Here is a 14,970-nt window from a genome sequence, read left to right on the forward strand (position 1 = left end):
AAAAGCAAGCCGTTGCTCAGGGGATCAGAAAAACTAATGGGGAAGTCCCCATTAGTTTTTCTGATCCCATTTTAAATTGGTCAATTTTATAAAACACTTATCAAAGTTTCCCTTGTTTCAGTTAAATACCAAATTAAGAAACATATCAATATTTGCTAATATATTTTCCACTACAGATACTGAGAAAGGCCTCAAAATAATCTACAACTTGTCATGCAGACAAGCATTTTTTTAATCTTTTGCTAGTTTTAGTCATTGATCATGTTTATTAAAAATATTTCAAAACTAGATTTAATAATTTACAGACTTTAGTTAAAAGTTTACCGAGATCTGCTTTTGCATTCTGCAGAGAGTTCAGCAGCAACATCCAGCTAAAAACATATTTACTAATCAGATGGTAATAAGAGACCAGAAATGTTGTTCAAACCACATGTATTTTAGAGCAGAGAGGCATCAACAACAGTTGCACTGGTCAATCACAAAAAATGAAAAACACTTTTAGTGATACTCGGAGCTGTGCAAAAACAAAACAAAACAAAAAACTCAAAATTGAAAGTTAGTATCTTTTGACTGGAGATTGGCAAGTTGCAGTTCTATCATCTCAGTAGTTCACAGAATCTCAACAAGTCTGACTATAAAGAAATAAAGCATGTGCAGTTCTGGCTTCAATTAAAAAGGTTTCTGCAACCGTCCGCCAATCACACTAAAACCTGCTCTTACTTTTGCTCCTTTTCAACAGCATCTAATTTATGTTGCGCTTAAAAACAGGATAATTTCTATAAATTAAGTGGACCATTTCAAATATATCTCTCTCCTAAACTGCAACTAATTTTTCCTCAATGAGGACATTCATACAGCAGCAGCAAACTGCATAAACAGCATTGAACCACAATAGTTTCACAAAATCAGAAGCAAAATACAGCAAAAAGACATCGACATCTAAAGCTCTGTGGTTATCATCCTAAAATGAAAAATAAATTAGGTAAAATGAGTTCCTTTAAGATATGTCAACCCACACATTTTGTACTGAAAAGGACAAAACGTTATTGCACTCAAATATTTCACAAAAGGGTAATAGTTTTCACTCAGAGTTGCTTGGACAGTTTTAACAAGCAAAAGATTTCAATGACACAAACCTTCCTGTACAATAAAGACAGAAATTATAAACCCAGAATGATCACCAACACCAGGATAATATTTCTGAAAAATACTCATAAAACAGTGTACTTGTATATGCAACAAAGATAAAATAAACACAAAGATTGTCCAGATTTTAATTGCCTTTAGAAAAAGGCATTTAAAAACAGTTTGGCAAAAAACAAAGACAAAGTTAGTTGCTGCAGATGGTAGTTTGACTTTCTGAGCTGAACTTAAGTGAAAATCAGCTCTTTGCTTCAGGAGGACAACACAAACACGAGAATAGTCACACAAAGATGATTTCCTTTTGTTGATGAAGGCTGAACATAACAAAAATAAGTTTTTCTGCTGCTGTCATGGTGTTGATGTCACTTCAGAGCTTACTGAGTCGAACAGAAACAAACTTGTTCAGCTGTATCACAAACTGAACCCTTTGTCTTTACAGGTAACTAACTCATAACTTTATTAATGCTATGATGTTCCGACATTGTTTTGTACTTAAAATAAATTCAGGAAGTCAACATAAGGGTTAAAAAATGGCACATGGTCCAAATATTTTCTTTTTACCAGTGTCTCGAATCTACCAGCTCTGGTCGCAGGCTCAGTTTTTTAAGTGTCTCATAGCCAACCACAATGACGATGGCAGTGGGTGCTGATGAAATGATGCGGGCTGACAGTCCTTTGGTCAGTCCCCAGCAGCCCTCTTCTCTGATCAGCTCCCTGAACGTTTGAATGACTGAGGTCCTCCCTTCCACCTGAACACACACGATCAATCAGGAAATGCTTTTTATGAGGGAATTGCTTTCATTTTTCATTTTTGTGATGGAAGAGCTGCTGGTTTACTTGCGTCAATATTTTTTCAATGCAACTGTATCTGTGTGGCTGAATGAACCACTGTGTGAAACCAAAATCACAGTATTCCCGTTTTCCCTAAATCAAGGTTTCCTTTACATCACAATACAAAACATATACGTCTGGTTTTTACTTCAGTTACCAACCAAAGTTTTTACAGGGACAAACTATGTTATTTTATAAGTTATAGAACATGCTTTCATAATTGAAACTGAAATTGCTGCGTCTGCAATTCCAGCCACTGTCCACACAAGAACGACAAAATAGATGAAGACAGACAAATGATCAGTAACAGCTACCTGTACTCTGGCTCTGACCACATCCATCGGGTTGGTGACAGTCGAGGCAGTTGCAGCAGCTAAAGGTCCAGCAATGGCCTGAAGGACCAGGTGGGGGCAGTCACTGGGAGCCAGTATGGAGAGTTGCTCTGTTGAACATTGCAAATAGACAGTTTATCAAATAAAAACTGACCCAAAGCTATTAGACATAGCTACCACTCTTCTGAAGCCCTGACAATGGAGACAGCATAAAGTTGAACATCTCTTTAGAGGTTTCTGAAAAGCCCTGATCAGCAAAAATATCTAGAAAGTATAAATGCTTACCGGCATAAAAGTGATAGAAAGGCCACCAGACGGCACTGTTTGGGATGTAAGTGAGTAACGAAGCCACATATCCCCTGTAGAAGCCCCTGCACCCATCCGCAGCAAAAATCTGAGACACAATGTTCCTGGTTTGCCTGAAAAACCTGGCTGGCTTCTTGTTCTCCGAGTTGGAACTGAGCCGGAAACGTGTGAGGTGCTCCCCCTGGCCCTGCATCATCAGCTGCTGGGACACAACATCTATGGGCACAGTGATGCTTTGAGCGACCAGGGAGGCAGAGCCCCCGGCCACCACCGACTTGACGGTATTGGCCTCAGAGTACTGGGAGACGTACTTCCTCACCAGTTCGTAGGTAGTTATGTACGCCTGGCCTGAGACGATTGTGAAGGTGTTCACCATAAAGCCGCGGTACAGGCCTCGGACGCCCTCCGCCCGAAGGATCTTGAAGAAGGCATCGAAGGTCCCGCTGTAGAGAGATTTTCCCTTCTGCACCTGCAATCGGGTGCGGATCAGTGTAGCCGGGTAGACAGTGACCCGAATGGCCATTGTCATAAATATCCCAAAAGAGTAGAATTTCCTTTTATCGAGGTCCTCCCACTCGATGATTTGGATGTTCCCTTTCTGCTGCATCCTGCCAGCTGTGGTTCCCCCCTCATTAGACTGTAGCTGCCTGACAGCAGGGAAAACAAAAAACAAGAGTGGGTCAGAATCTATTTAAATATACCACCCAACTACAATTCAATAAGGATTTAACAGTTGTTTAAAGATGTAGCAGACAAGTATGATGTCCAAAAGCCAGATGAGATTCTGTGGCCCAACATTTTCCCCATCAAATCTGATTGAGCTGGAGATATTTTTTAAAGCAGATTGGGGAATAATTTTACACTTAAAAAATATTTGCAAGCTATAAATATTTCTAAAGAAATATTGAAATAAAAATAGCCTTTATTGTCCTGTAAGTGGGGAAATTCTATTCTTTGTCCACTTTAACATTCTTCAAAAAAAGCATTCAAGGGGCTGCATACATATGCATGCCACAATATTTAGCTTATTATTTGTAAATAAAGACAAAATCTAGGCATTGTTTACCTTGATAATATTCCATTGACCAGTTTAATAAAATACACTGAAAATTGTGGGTTGAAATGCACAACAATTAAAAGACTTCAGTAAGTATGAATACTTTAGTAAAGAGCAGTGGGTTGTAGTACTCACAGCCTAACATTTATGTTTCATCCAGCATGAAACAATGGCCTGCTAAAATAATCTAATAAGCATGAAACGCAGTTATCTGTGGCTTCATTTGGAAACAAATGCATCACTTATCTATGACACAGTACCAAAGGTCAAGACTGGCTAAAGCAAACTTTGTAAAGGTAATGAAACAAACGGCTCTGGCCAACAACACACAGAGTCGCGCTATTTTTATAACACTGTTTCAATAAAAGCCTGTTCTGAGAAGTCCACAGTAAATATGACCATCTGGGATTCGGGCTGACCCCGGACTCCAAAGGACACAGCGTTCTCAAACCGGGAACGGACCCGACTGGTTTTTATCCAGTGACAATAGTTACATATAGTTAAAGGGAGTTCAACAACCAGGAATCAACGACTCTTCTTACAAATTGCAGCTTTTTACCCGACAGATGTGTCCGTGTGTGTTCGCTGAAACTAAGCTAACTCTGAGGTACAAACTGTTAGCATCACTGAAAATAAACACTAGGAAATACTTACCTCACCGGACAGACCTTCTTTGACTTTTAAGACATACTCTGACAATAAATAAGACTAGAAATTACAGGTTTAGAGGGTAACAGAACTCACTAAAGTCGCTAAATAGAGTTAACCTCTTTCCTCTGCTGTTACAGCTCTTCCTGCTTTCATTCAAACGCCATGCTACCCAATCAACCAATCACGTCCAAGCTTCTTCTTCGTTGGTATTCCACTGTTACGTAGGTTTTTTGTTTTTTTTTTACGCACTACCTCCGCCGTCTGGTTTTACTTACATGTTCTCATGTCCTATTGTCCTCTTATAACGGATGATTTATCTGAAAACATATTCTGGGTTTTTTGTAATTTTTCTTGATATTATATTACTAGATTCAATAACACATTTAAGAATTTTAAATGTGTTATTTTAACACAATAAAAACCTTTACTGTTTGTATTTATAGACCTGATTTTGACCTGCAGTCACCTGCCCAACTACATTTGGGCTTTAGTCTTTTAGCATTGTCACTCAAATAGAATGTTATTTATTTATTTATTATTTTTGTGTGTGTAGATCTAATTTTTTTTTATCTATACCTGCTAAACCTTTAAATGTTGCACTGAAAGGTTACAGCACCTGCTTGGGAACATTTTTAATACAAAAAATGGCATCTATTCACTTTTCTTTCCTGTTTGTGTAAACTCTGTTTTTAGAGACTTCCATTATCAATTCCTTCCTCTAAAATGTGTGATAAACAACAGCAGTCTGAGACAAAATACGTCCACAATAGCTAAACCTTAAGTTGAAAAAAATCTTGAAACCAGCCCAGTTATGACATCTCTGGCAGAGGAGATAAACCATTTTTATTTTCTCTCACCTTGTATTTTACCTCTCTTTTGGAAAACAAATGCATAACGTATGGGATACAGCTCGCTAAAAGTCAGCAGAATTCATTGAAGAACAATGAATGATGGGGAAAAATGGATGCAGCAACTTTGTTTATATCTGTTTATTGGCAGAATGTTTTCTGTTTGTTTTTTTCTGCATCACAGATCATTTAAATGGACTTTCAATCATTTCTCTTTGAAAATGTATAAAAAGTGGAGTCCAAGCCTCTCTGTAACAAAGTGATTTGTATTTTTTTTTATTGCTCCAGTCAGCCCTGAGTTTACCATATATAATTTAGTAAGAATTCAACACTGATCAGAATTCCTACCTGCAAAACCTGGCTACACTACGTTTTGATTTCTTCCTTTTTTTTTTTAGCTTTTTGTGATACCATGGATCCCTCCAGTGACACAGCCTTGATTTCAGTTGGCACACTAGTCAGTTGTGATGTACTCTACAGTCAGCTCCATAGGTGAAGAAAGCAACTATAACTCCCCATTTTGTTCATTTTATTGAGGAGATAATGATGATAAGAGTTCCCCAGGTTATGTCTAAAAAAAAAAAAATATTGTTGGGTTTGTTTCACCAGGGCCATTGGCAGTCCCAGCATCAATGGCTCAGGGACATGGAGGTACAGGAGCTGCTGCTGAGGGCACTGGAGGCAACAGATGGCAGTATCCAGGCTGCCCTCAGGCTCATATTTGCTGGAGGTCTCCAGGCTCAAAACACATACCCTACTGACACAACCCACAGTACAGGCAAGAGCAGAATTGCATGGTGAAGATGTCTAAATGCCAACAAATAATGAGGAAATTACAATTTACACCATGTGGTTGTTGCACCAGGGCACCATTCAATTTTAATTAATGAGCAGAACAGTTAAAACAAAGCTCCTCAGGTCTTAGAAACAGATTTTGTTGTTTTCAGTGATTATAATTATTAATGTGACAAGTTATAAGAAAAGATGAAGGCAATGTAATCCCCCAATATGTACACTAGATGGCAATGTAGTTGTTCACCAAAACAAACATGACAGTATTATCTCTTTCTTGTTTTTTCTGTCCCAGATTTAAATTTGCGTTCTTGACGTACCCTCTGCTGAAGCGTTTGGTGATGAATTTTTTTAATCATAGCTTTGTTCCTCATATTTCAAAGAGGACATCGTGATTAGCCAGCTTGGGACATAAAAGCTGCACAGATATACTGATAGCTTTATTACCATCCGCTGAGATGTAACTCTCATTGTTAGAACACTGTAACCATTAGCTGAACCCTCTTTTTTTTCAAACCCCCTCCCAGCCTTATTACAGACAGATACATTTGCTTTGTCTCGTTGTCTCCCATTAGGGTATTTTAGGGGAAGACACACTACGTCTGCCCCCCACTCTCATGACTTTCCACAGCCCACCATCCTCCATCTACAGTAATTGCCCTGCTTAGTTTTATTGCTGCATCTGTGAATGTGACAGCTCAATCAGTGGATTGGCCTTTCATGAACACGGCACCCAAACAGCGCTTTGTGTCCGTCTGTCCTTGTTACCATTTTATAGTAGGCACCTGCGGGCAATTTCCACCTCAAACTGCCTTCAAGGGTGTTTTAAAAAAACAAGATATTTCTATTGTGCTGAAGTAAAAAGTGTCACTGCTTCAATAAAGGTATTAGAGAATAAAAGGAACGCCAGCTTTCAAGCAAATTAAAAAGGAGACAGATGTGGTTTCTCTGTGAGACACTGGCATTTAAACTAAGCAGATACAATATAGACCTGCTTTCTAACACTTCAGTGGCTGTTAAGCTTTGAAAGCAGATGCATCATTAAATCCAATGTATATCCAGGGTAGTATATCACTTACATGCTTTTCAGTACACTGGCTGACTCTTTCTAAGCAGAGCCTTCACAATGTGGACAATTTTCTGAGCCAAATTACATTGCAAAGTTGTCTTGGAGATCCGTAAATGGTGCACCGAACACTGTCATGGATGTGATTGTTAAGATGCTTTGATACACCGCATCAAAGTCCATTTTGTTTCTGACTGAAAGACTGCAGCTGATTGTGTGTAATCTTATAGATACGGATCAACATCACAGAGGCTCTTTTCACTTGCTTCTTTTGCTAATCATCTGAATATGAACATCTTGACTAATTCCAAAAACATTTAATTAGTGTGTTCAACTAAACTGGTGCACAAAGAAAATGTCTTAGTGTGGCAGTTTTACACAGTTGCAATAGGATGAAATATGTTAACATTCAAATGTTAATAATTTTGTAAGGCTAAATTCACACATAAATATAGAGGACTTGTATAGAGTTTTGTCACACTTTTACATTGAACAGCATCTTTAAAATGTGTTTTGCCTTTCCTCTGCACCGACTTTTGATTATAGAAGTTTTCAATAATTCTGAGGAGACAATAATTGAGAGTTAGAATTGTCCATCATGTTCTTGTCAGTTCTAGGATATTGTAAGAATGATAGATGCGTAATTTTGAAAGACCACTTGTGGGCAGAGGCAGAAAACAGCATAAACAAGAAGCATCCCTTATGAATCAATCCCAGTGTTTTGAACTAGGCCCAATTCTGCCCAATTACTCCCATGGCACCTGGGATTTTTAGATTATGAGCAAGGGTCCTGCACTCTGTCATTACTGGCAATATATCGGGCCAGAGGAAATAATCAGCGCCAGGCGTGTTGAAATTGTGAGGAAGCTTGTTTAATCAAGCCTCCACAGACATGCAGAACAATACAGACACTCTTCTATGCAGATGAAATCCTGAAAACATCTCAAAGCAGGAGGAAAGGCTCGGGTTAGCATAATGGCCTCTGTACGCTTTTGTCTCTCTGAAAGAAGGCAACTCACGTGATGTAAGGTCTGTTACCTGAGATTGATTTCCACTGGGTATGACTGAACAGAATATGAAATGCGGTTCCGTTAGATACAAGGCTGTTTTGTACCCTCATCGCCCACTCATTGCTTTCAAGCCATGCTTCTTATTCTTTCTGCCTCTTTTTCAACACTTACTTTGTCCACAAAGCTTCTTTGATGCATTTCATCCCAGGTACTTTAACCCTTTGATGGAGTTTCTCTGGAAGAGAAAGAAGCTGCAGCAGAATGGAGAGCAAAGATTGTACTTCAAAGTAGGCGAGTTAAGTCTGAAATATCATCTATAGATTTTGTTTTAACTGAAGTTGATGATTTAATTTAGTATTGTGAAATTCGTGGCAAAACCTAAAATTACAGTTTCTACTTCCATTGAGTTTTGAAGTTTGCTCTTCTTTTTTTATATTTTTTATTTTTTTTTACCATTTTTAAGTTTTGCTTTGCTTAAACAGACAGAAAATTAAAGTTTTATAGTGTACACAGTCAAATTAACAAAAAAATTCTGGGGTTATTGTGAGAGCCAACTTTGAGGTTTGTGCAGCACAGGTTTCTGCCAACAATCACAGAACTCGAGATGCTTTCATCAGCCCCCTGCGTGTGCTCCTTCCGCATGTCAGCCAGCTGCGTTCTGGCCAAAATGTGTTGGCAAAAACTGCTTTACCGTCACAATGCAGCGGTTCCAAAAGCAATCACAGAGAAGAAGGCAAGGGATTTAACTGTTTAAGCTGCCTTCAGCTGTAATGAGTGCTAAACTGCCAGCCTTTAGGTGAACAGTGGGGCTATGTTTGGTGACAAATGAATGTATTGAAAATACTGCTGCTGCATTGCTAAAGTAAACTGGATATTTTGTTTTAGCATTGTTGTAGACTGGGAAATTCATAAGCAAAACTTAAAAGCCTTGTCTCACTACTACTCAGCATCTCAGCATTTGACACTACTCAGTTAGTGAATGTATTTTTTTTTTTACCGGAATCTATTATGCTTCCTTGAAGAGGATTCATAAGAAGAATAAATAACACACAATCTATTGACCAATTGGAAGACTTCTGAAGGCATTTATAAGTTTGGGGTACTGTGAAAAAAACATTTTCTTTCCTCTCAGTTACACACTATTTTGCCTTAGTCTAACACATTAAAACCAAATAGAAGACTTGTTTGAAATGTGACAATTTGTGAAACAGATCACAACAGGAACAAACATTTGCAAAGCACTGGATATATTGCAAAACCTGGCAGCAACAAGGATCAATAAACAACAAGTGGTTGAATACTGGTGCTGGAGTCTGTCCTTGAATCAAACAGTAGTTCATCTTCCCTAAATATTGAGAGGCTTCACCATGGTAACCAGTGCTGGTCGGGATACTGGAGGAGGCTTTTTCCTCACAAAATAATGATGTTTTCTTCTGATGTTGGTGTGTGAGGGTGCAGACAGGAAAAACACAATATTATAGCACACGTTAAACTCATAAACCCAACTTTATTTATTTTGCACCATGATGCCTCTACGTCCCCATTTAATACATTCAGTATATACATTTGGCCATGAGGGACTTTACAGAGATGCGTTACACTAGTGCATACATACGTGGCACGAAAATGTACACAAGGAAAACTCAGACATGCCACGTTACCACGATAAAGCAATAACACAAGAGAAGACCCGGGGCGAGTCAATGGCTGATGTATGCAGCCACACACGCGCATTCACACACCCAGTTCATGGCTTTATGCATGCACAACAGCTTTTCAACACACACACACATAACCTTTAAGACACTTCCGATGGAGAGAGGGGCTCTTTAAGGTTTCCATAATAGAAATACAAGGATGTTAAGAATGTCTCTGCTGACTGCAGCACATTCTTTCCCCTCGTCACAACTCCCTTCCCTCCGACTCCCTTGCACTCTTCCACTACAAGTCTAGTTTCCTTTTTCCCAAAGCTAAGGCCTCTCAGCAGGCAGTGCTGCCATCATACATGGGCTCTTTCCTTTAGTAGAGTAGTACTCATCAGCAGCAGGAACTTAATAAAGAGCCACTTCTATCATAATCATATCTGCTAACCCCTGAACATTCGCGACAAAAAAGACACGATACATAGTTTATTTTAAAATTAGCTTTCTATCAGATATCTTCTCTCAAGAGAACACAGGTCCACAATGACAACATACTATTCCTCATTAAAGCACAAAGAGACACCCTCAGAATGCAATGTCTGTCTGCCCACTTCCTACGCCTCTAACCGGGTCACTCTTCCGATTACGTCTCCTCCTCCTCCTGCCGGACCTATTGTACCATCATAAGCTTTTCACTGAGGCACAAACTCCACCCAGTTTCCCCTTTTAATTACTGCAGTTTACAGTTGCATAGCACACAGCAGGAGTAATGGTGAAAGCCAAAATGTATTTCACTTTTAAAATAAATAGTTTCAGATATCTTGTGTCATTTCCAGCCTAAACCATTTTGCTGTTACGTACTCATTAAAGCACTGTACAGTATTTGAAACATGAGTATTAGACTGCATTTATGATGTCACGCTTTAACAGATCAAATGGATTTAAATCCATTTCATCAGTCATAAGAATGATTATTGGTTTGGGACAACGTAGAAAGATTGAACCAAAATCCTAACAGTGCTGCTTTGTGGTGCTAAAAAGATACAGAACAAAAGTAAAAAAAAAAAAAAAAAAATCACCTTAAATGCTTCTTTTTAGAATTTAGAGGTGAAACAAAGAGCTAACATCCAGAAAAGTTTGAGCACAAGCAGTAATAAGGTCTCAGCAGGGCTAGACTGAATGTGAACACATTCTCTTAAGCATTCAAACAGTGTGCAGATGGACATCTGAAGGTTTTAATGCAAAGTGGTAGCATGATCGGCTGAAGGAAGGTGTTCAAATGGTTCGGACAGGCAGGGCTGTGATTGATGTGTCGGCTGGGTGGGTGGGTGAGTGCTTGACAACCTTGTTGGACATGTGTCTCAGAGGCAAGCGTGTACTTAGCTGAACAAGACAACAACAAAAAAAGCAAAGTTCCTAAAAACCCCAAGATTTCGTCAGAACAAGGAGGGTGAGCAGGTTGAAGCAGAAAAAACATCGGTAATAATTACCCAGAATAAATAACAGTCACAGAACAATCGCTGAAAGCAGGATTGGGAAATTAGCTGATCTAAGCTGACTTATTTGACCCCATGCATTATAAGGCATTAAGCAAACATTTGTTACTAACATCACATAGTATTTATAACAGTGACGATACATACAGTTCCTGATCTGAAACAAAAAGGCTTGTTCTTATAATTCTGATCATTTTTATAAAGAAAAAAAAAATATGTTCCTAAAACCAATGACACAGTTTTAAGGTGATTGGGAATGTCACAGGGAGAGCAGATCGATGTCTACAATCCTGTTGTACCTATTGATCTGCAGATGGGGGAATGAAATTGATTTTTTGAGGTAGACAATGCAGGCATATTTCATTCTCCCCCATGCAAAGCCATTCCACGCAGGGGTAGGGGGGATAATTTGGTCCATTTGGACAGGCTCCAGTCTCCAGCCTTGGCCAATTTTACTGTGTCAGTTTAGTTGACCCATCCATCATGCTTTTCCTGCCTGTCTCACCATCGTGGTACTTACATTGTCACTGGCGTGATACACCCACTCAGTGATGGATAGCAGACAACATGCACTACGACAACATAGAGATATCAGTCTGCTCAGCTCACAGGCCTGTTGTTTACCCGCAGCTGGGGATTCATACCCGGTCACGTTATTCAATATCTGGGTTGTTGCGCAAGGTCTGCGTGAAAATATTGTGCAACAGGCATCATAAATGTTGTCACCCTTGTTTTCTCTTCAAGTCCCCTTTGAAATAAAACTAAAGCAACAACAGTGCCTATCCAAATGAGATGCTCAAACAGCTGGAACAGGTACAATAGTTTAGGAGAAAAGACTGACCCTAGTGACCAATGATGTGTTGTACCTCTCTTTTCTTTGAGTGTTAAGTGCTACGAGCTCTCAGCTCAACAATTACTGAAATGACGCTCATCAGATAATCAGTCTCCAATGCGATATGAGTACGTCCGCATAAATAAAACACAACAAAGTAATAAAAACATCTGGAATATTGAGTCTGTTTGTATGAGATAGTATGAAAGTGGCCTTCGAAACCCGTTTGGAATCCGTCAGCCAGTGAGGTGAGTCAGAATCAGCAGTTTCGAATGCTGATGTTCATAATCCCGTAATTTCAGCCCAGACGGAAGGGAAGCGCAGAGGCATGAGGACGGGCCCAGTGAGTCCTGCGTTGGATTGGACGCCTGCCACATGCCCCACAGCACTATAGTGTCCTGATGCCTACGGGGTACAGCAGGGACATGTGTTCAGCCCCCTTAATGGGCAGCTTGCGGCTTGAGTAGAAGTGTATGATCTCAGGTACGCTGTCGAAGGGGCCACTGTTCTGGCCCAGGATGTACTTGTTCTCCTTGGTCCGTGACAGTTTCATGTGCATGAAGCCCTGGCTGCTCCTGGACACAGACAAGGGAACAAAAAACACACACATACCGTTAGCAAGTACACAACAGAACATCTTTTAGACTGCCCAGCACTGAGATTAGAAATAAATCACATACATTCATGGCTTAAAACATTAATGAGATAAGGATGGAAAGAATAGAGCTCTCTGTGGAACATCTCTTCCTGATTGGCACCTGCTTCTGTTTTTATATCCAAAACATAACAATGCTCTAAAAGCCGGATTACCTCTGATAAGGTCAAGGCCACCTGGGGCGCAGACTAAAAGGGAAGGTTGCTTAAGGTCCCTAGAATTCAAGCAGCACATAAAGATTGGGCTGATGAACCCCCTGGATAAATCACTTAAGCTACAGCAATAAAAGCACAGCAAATTAAAAGTCCTCAGTGTGCCAGGAGCTTTGGATCAATACATTTTACAGTGTGCCAGTAATCTGCTCCCTAAAAATAGAAAGTTTTTTGAGCAGCGTGGGAGGTGTTAAGTAATGCAACACTAGGCTTTAGTGAAGTAAAATACAGAAATGTTTCCTATATGCAGCAAAAATATGCATTAGGAGAATTTGTCCTTGCACAACACTTCTGCATAAAATCTCTTTCAATCATCGGATGCTTCTAACAAATTAAGCTCAAACATATTGTAGCACATAATGACATTTGTTTAACATGATCTGAAATGGGGGTTTCATCACCATACTTAACTTCCGCCTGATCTACTCCATGTTTTTTCTTCTTATTGGAAATGTAAGCTCTGGATTTTAACAAAACAATGGGAGAAAAATACAGCAATTGTATTAGGGGAAATAAATGACAGAAAAAGGAATAAGAGCTATGATAATTCATAAAGCAATCAAATAAGCAAACTATAGATGCAAGGATTGGCAGATTTTTTATTTTTCCATGCTTATGTAGACTTAGAAAATGCTTCAGTCGTGTCATACGTTTTCAACTTTTAAATTAATTCTCCAACAACCTTTTTTCTACTTGTAGGTTTTTAAACAAAAGAAACACAATTTGTTATGCATGTTTTAAATTTTGCTAAACAGACCATTTAAAATTTATTTATTGTGAATTTGATATATTTTTATTGAAGGATATCAAACTTTTGGAATGTCACTGTTTTACTGTAAGATTACAGACCAGGCATGCTTAAGGTGCCTTAAACATGCCTTATAATAGTAGATATATGGTGTATTTATGAAGAAAAAAGGAATGGGTGATTGATTTATACGAGCATCAAACAGGCACATATTTCTGTTTTTGGGTTTATAAATACAAAACGCAGCTGTCAAGCCTGGTGATAAGATTTATAACCACTTTCCTTTTTTTATTTAATCAAGACACAACATTCTTACTTGTAACCACTCACCCATATATCCTGCTATATTTACATACGTATTCACATAGTGTTATCTGTGACAAACAGGAGCACAGAAAAGGCTTTAGGCACCTTGTATGCAAGTCTGTACTTTACAAATCATGTAATTGCATGATAGAGCTGGCGGTAGTTCTCCCTTCCTACATGCTAATAAACAAACCAGGGAAAAAATATACAGAGTTCAATTAAAGGACAACCATTAAGAATGAATAAAGAAGAATATATAAATACAGATTTAAATGAATAAGCGCAGTTCTAGTTTTAGGAATTTGCTTGCTGTAAAGAGATTACAGAGAATACATCAAGATTCAAGTTTCTTTTCATGGAGACTGAATGGGGGGTATATTTCAAATCTACAAAGCATTTCAAAGCAAGTCAGAAATGCAAGATTGCTAAGCTACAAACTGAAGTAAACAAAACTATGAGACTGCTCCATTACTGCCCCTCTGGCTCCCATTTCAGAGCACAATCATTAAGTTCATCGCAGTTTGAAGAGAATGGGACAAATGCTTCCCCTAATGCATTTCTTTCCAGTTTCATGATTCTGCAAACACTTATTTAAGAAAAAAAAATTGCTCTGTAAAATGCGTTTGATGAATCTTCAGCATGAACACTGCGCTGGTAGGAGGGTGTTAGGTTACTCAGAACCACACTTAAAAAGGCAAACACATCAATAGCAGCATTTTTAGATTCCCAGCTGGTTTCCCAATTGGAGTTCAGAGCTCCTTATCACGTTACGGTCCAGCAGAGACAGAAACCAGGACACAGCAGTGTTGTTGATAAAATGAATGTGGGGCTGTTTTTAGAGCTGACAGGCCTTTGTAGCGTTATCATATTCCTGTGTTTGTGGAACCTCTATTTGTGTAATCAGGATGAATCTCACCAGGGAGGTCTGCTGTCGTGTTTATTGAGGTTTATGACTTTGATTTGAACCGAGCGGCACTCATAGCAGGAACAGCCTGACAGCTTATCTCCACCTCCAGCATATTGGATTGCTTTGTGAATGATG

General features: G+C 39.0%; 2 protein-coding genes across 5 annotated transcripts in view; both read right to left on the bottom strand.

Annotated features, from left to right (window-relative positions):
- Positions 1-415: 415 nt before the first annotated feature.
- Positions 416-4,486, bottom strand: slc25a44 (solute carrier family 25 member 44). The gene is made up of 4 exons (XM_005805539.3): positions 4,324-4,486; positions 2,592-3,259; positions 2,289-2,416; positions 416-1,892 (listed from the first exon to the last, which is right to left on the bottom strand). Exons 2-4 carry the CDS (start codon positions 3,217-3,219, stop codon positions 1,701-1,703), a joined length of 948 nt encoding a protein of 315 aa, XP_005805596.1. The 5' UTR covers positions 3,220-3,259; positions 4,324-4,486; the 3' UTR covers positions 416-1,700.
- Positions 4,487-9,523: 5,037 nt separating this feature from the next.
- shf (Src homology 2 domain containing F) overlaps positions 9,524-14,970 on the bottom strand; it is a 103,109-nt gene continuing 97,662 nt past the window's right edge. For all 4 annotated transcript variants that reach the window (XM_005805541.2, XM_005805540.2, XM_023332265.1 and 1 more), the window contains one exon: positions 9,524-12,582. In XM_005805541.2, the coding sequence (XP_005805598.1) occupies positions 12,396-12,582 (187 nt within the window). In that variant the 3' untranslated portion in view covers positions 9,524-12,395. The remainder of the gene's footprint in view (positions 12,583-14,970) is intronic.

Source organism: Xiphophorus maculatus, chromosome 4, assembly GCF_002775205.1.
Source record: "Xiphophorus maculatus strain JP 163 A chromosome 4, X_maculatus-5.0-male, whole genome shotgun sequence".
Taxonomy (NCBI): Eukaryota; Metazoa; Chordata; class Actinopteri; order Cyprinodontiformes; family Poeciliidae; genus Xiphophorus; species Xiphophorus maculatus.

What these genes read in the sequence shown, in the direction of transcription:
- slc25a44 (XM_005805539.3), bottom strand. Translation starts at nt 3,219, where the DNA reads ATGCAGCAGAAAGGGAACATCCAAATCATCGAGTGGGAGGACCTCGAT. An exon ending in TTTCTATCACTTTTATGCCG is followed by an intron (nt 2,417 to 2,591) that starts GTAAGCATTTAT and finishes AATGTTCAACAG; the next exon opens with AGCAACTCTCCATACTGGCT. An exon ending in TGGTCAGAGCCAGAGTACAG is followed by an intron (nt 1,893 to 2,288) that starts GTAGCTGTTACT and finishes GTGTGTGTTCAG; the next exon opens with GTGGAAGGGAGGACCTCAGT.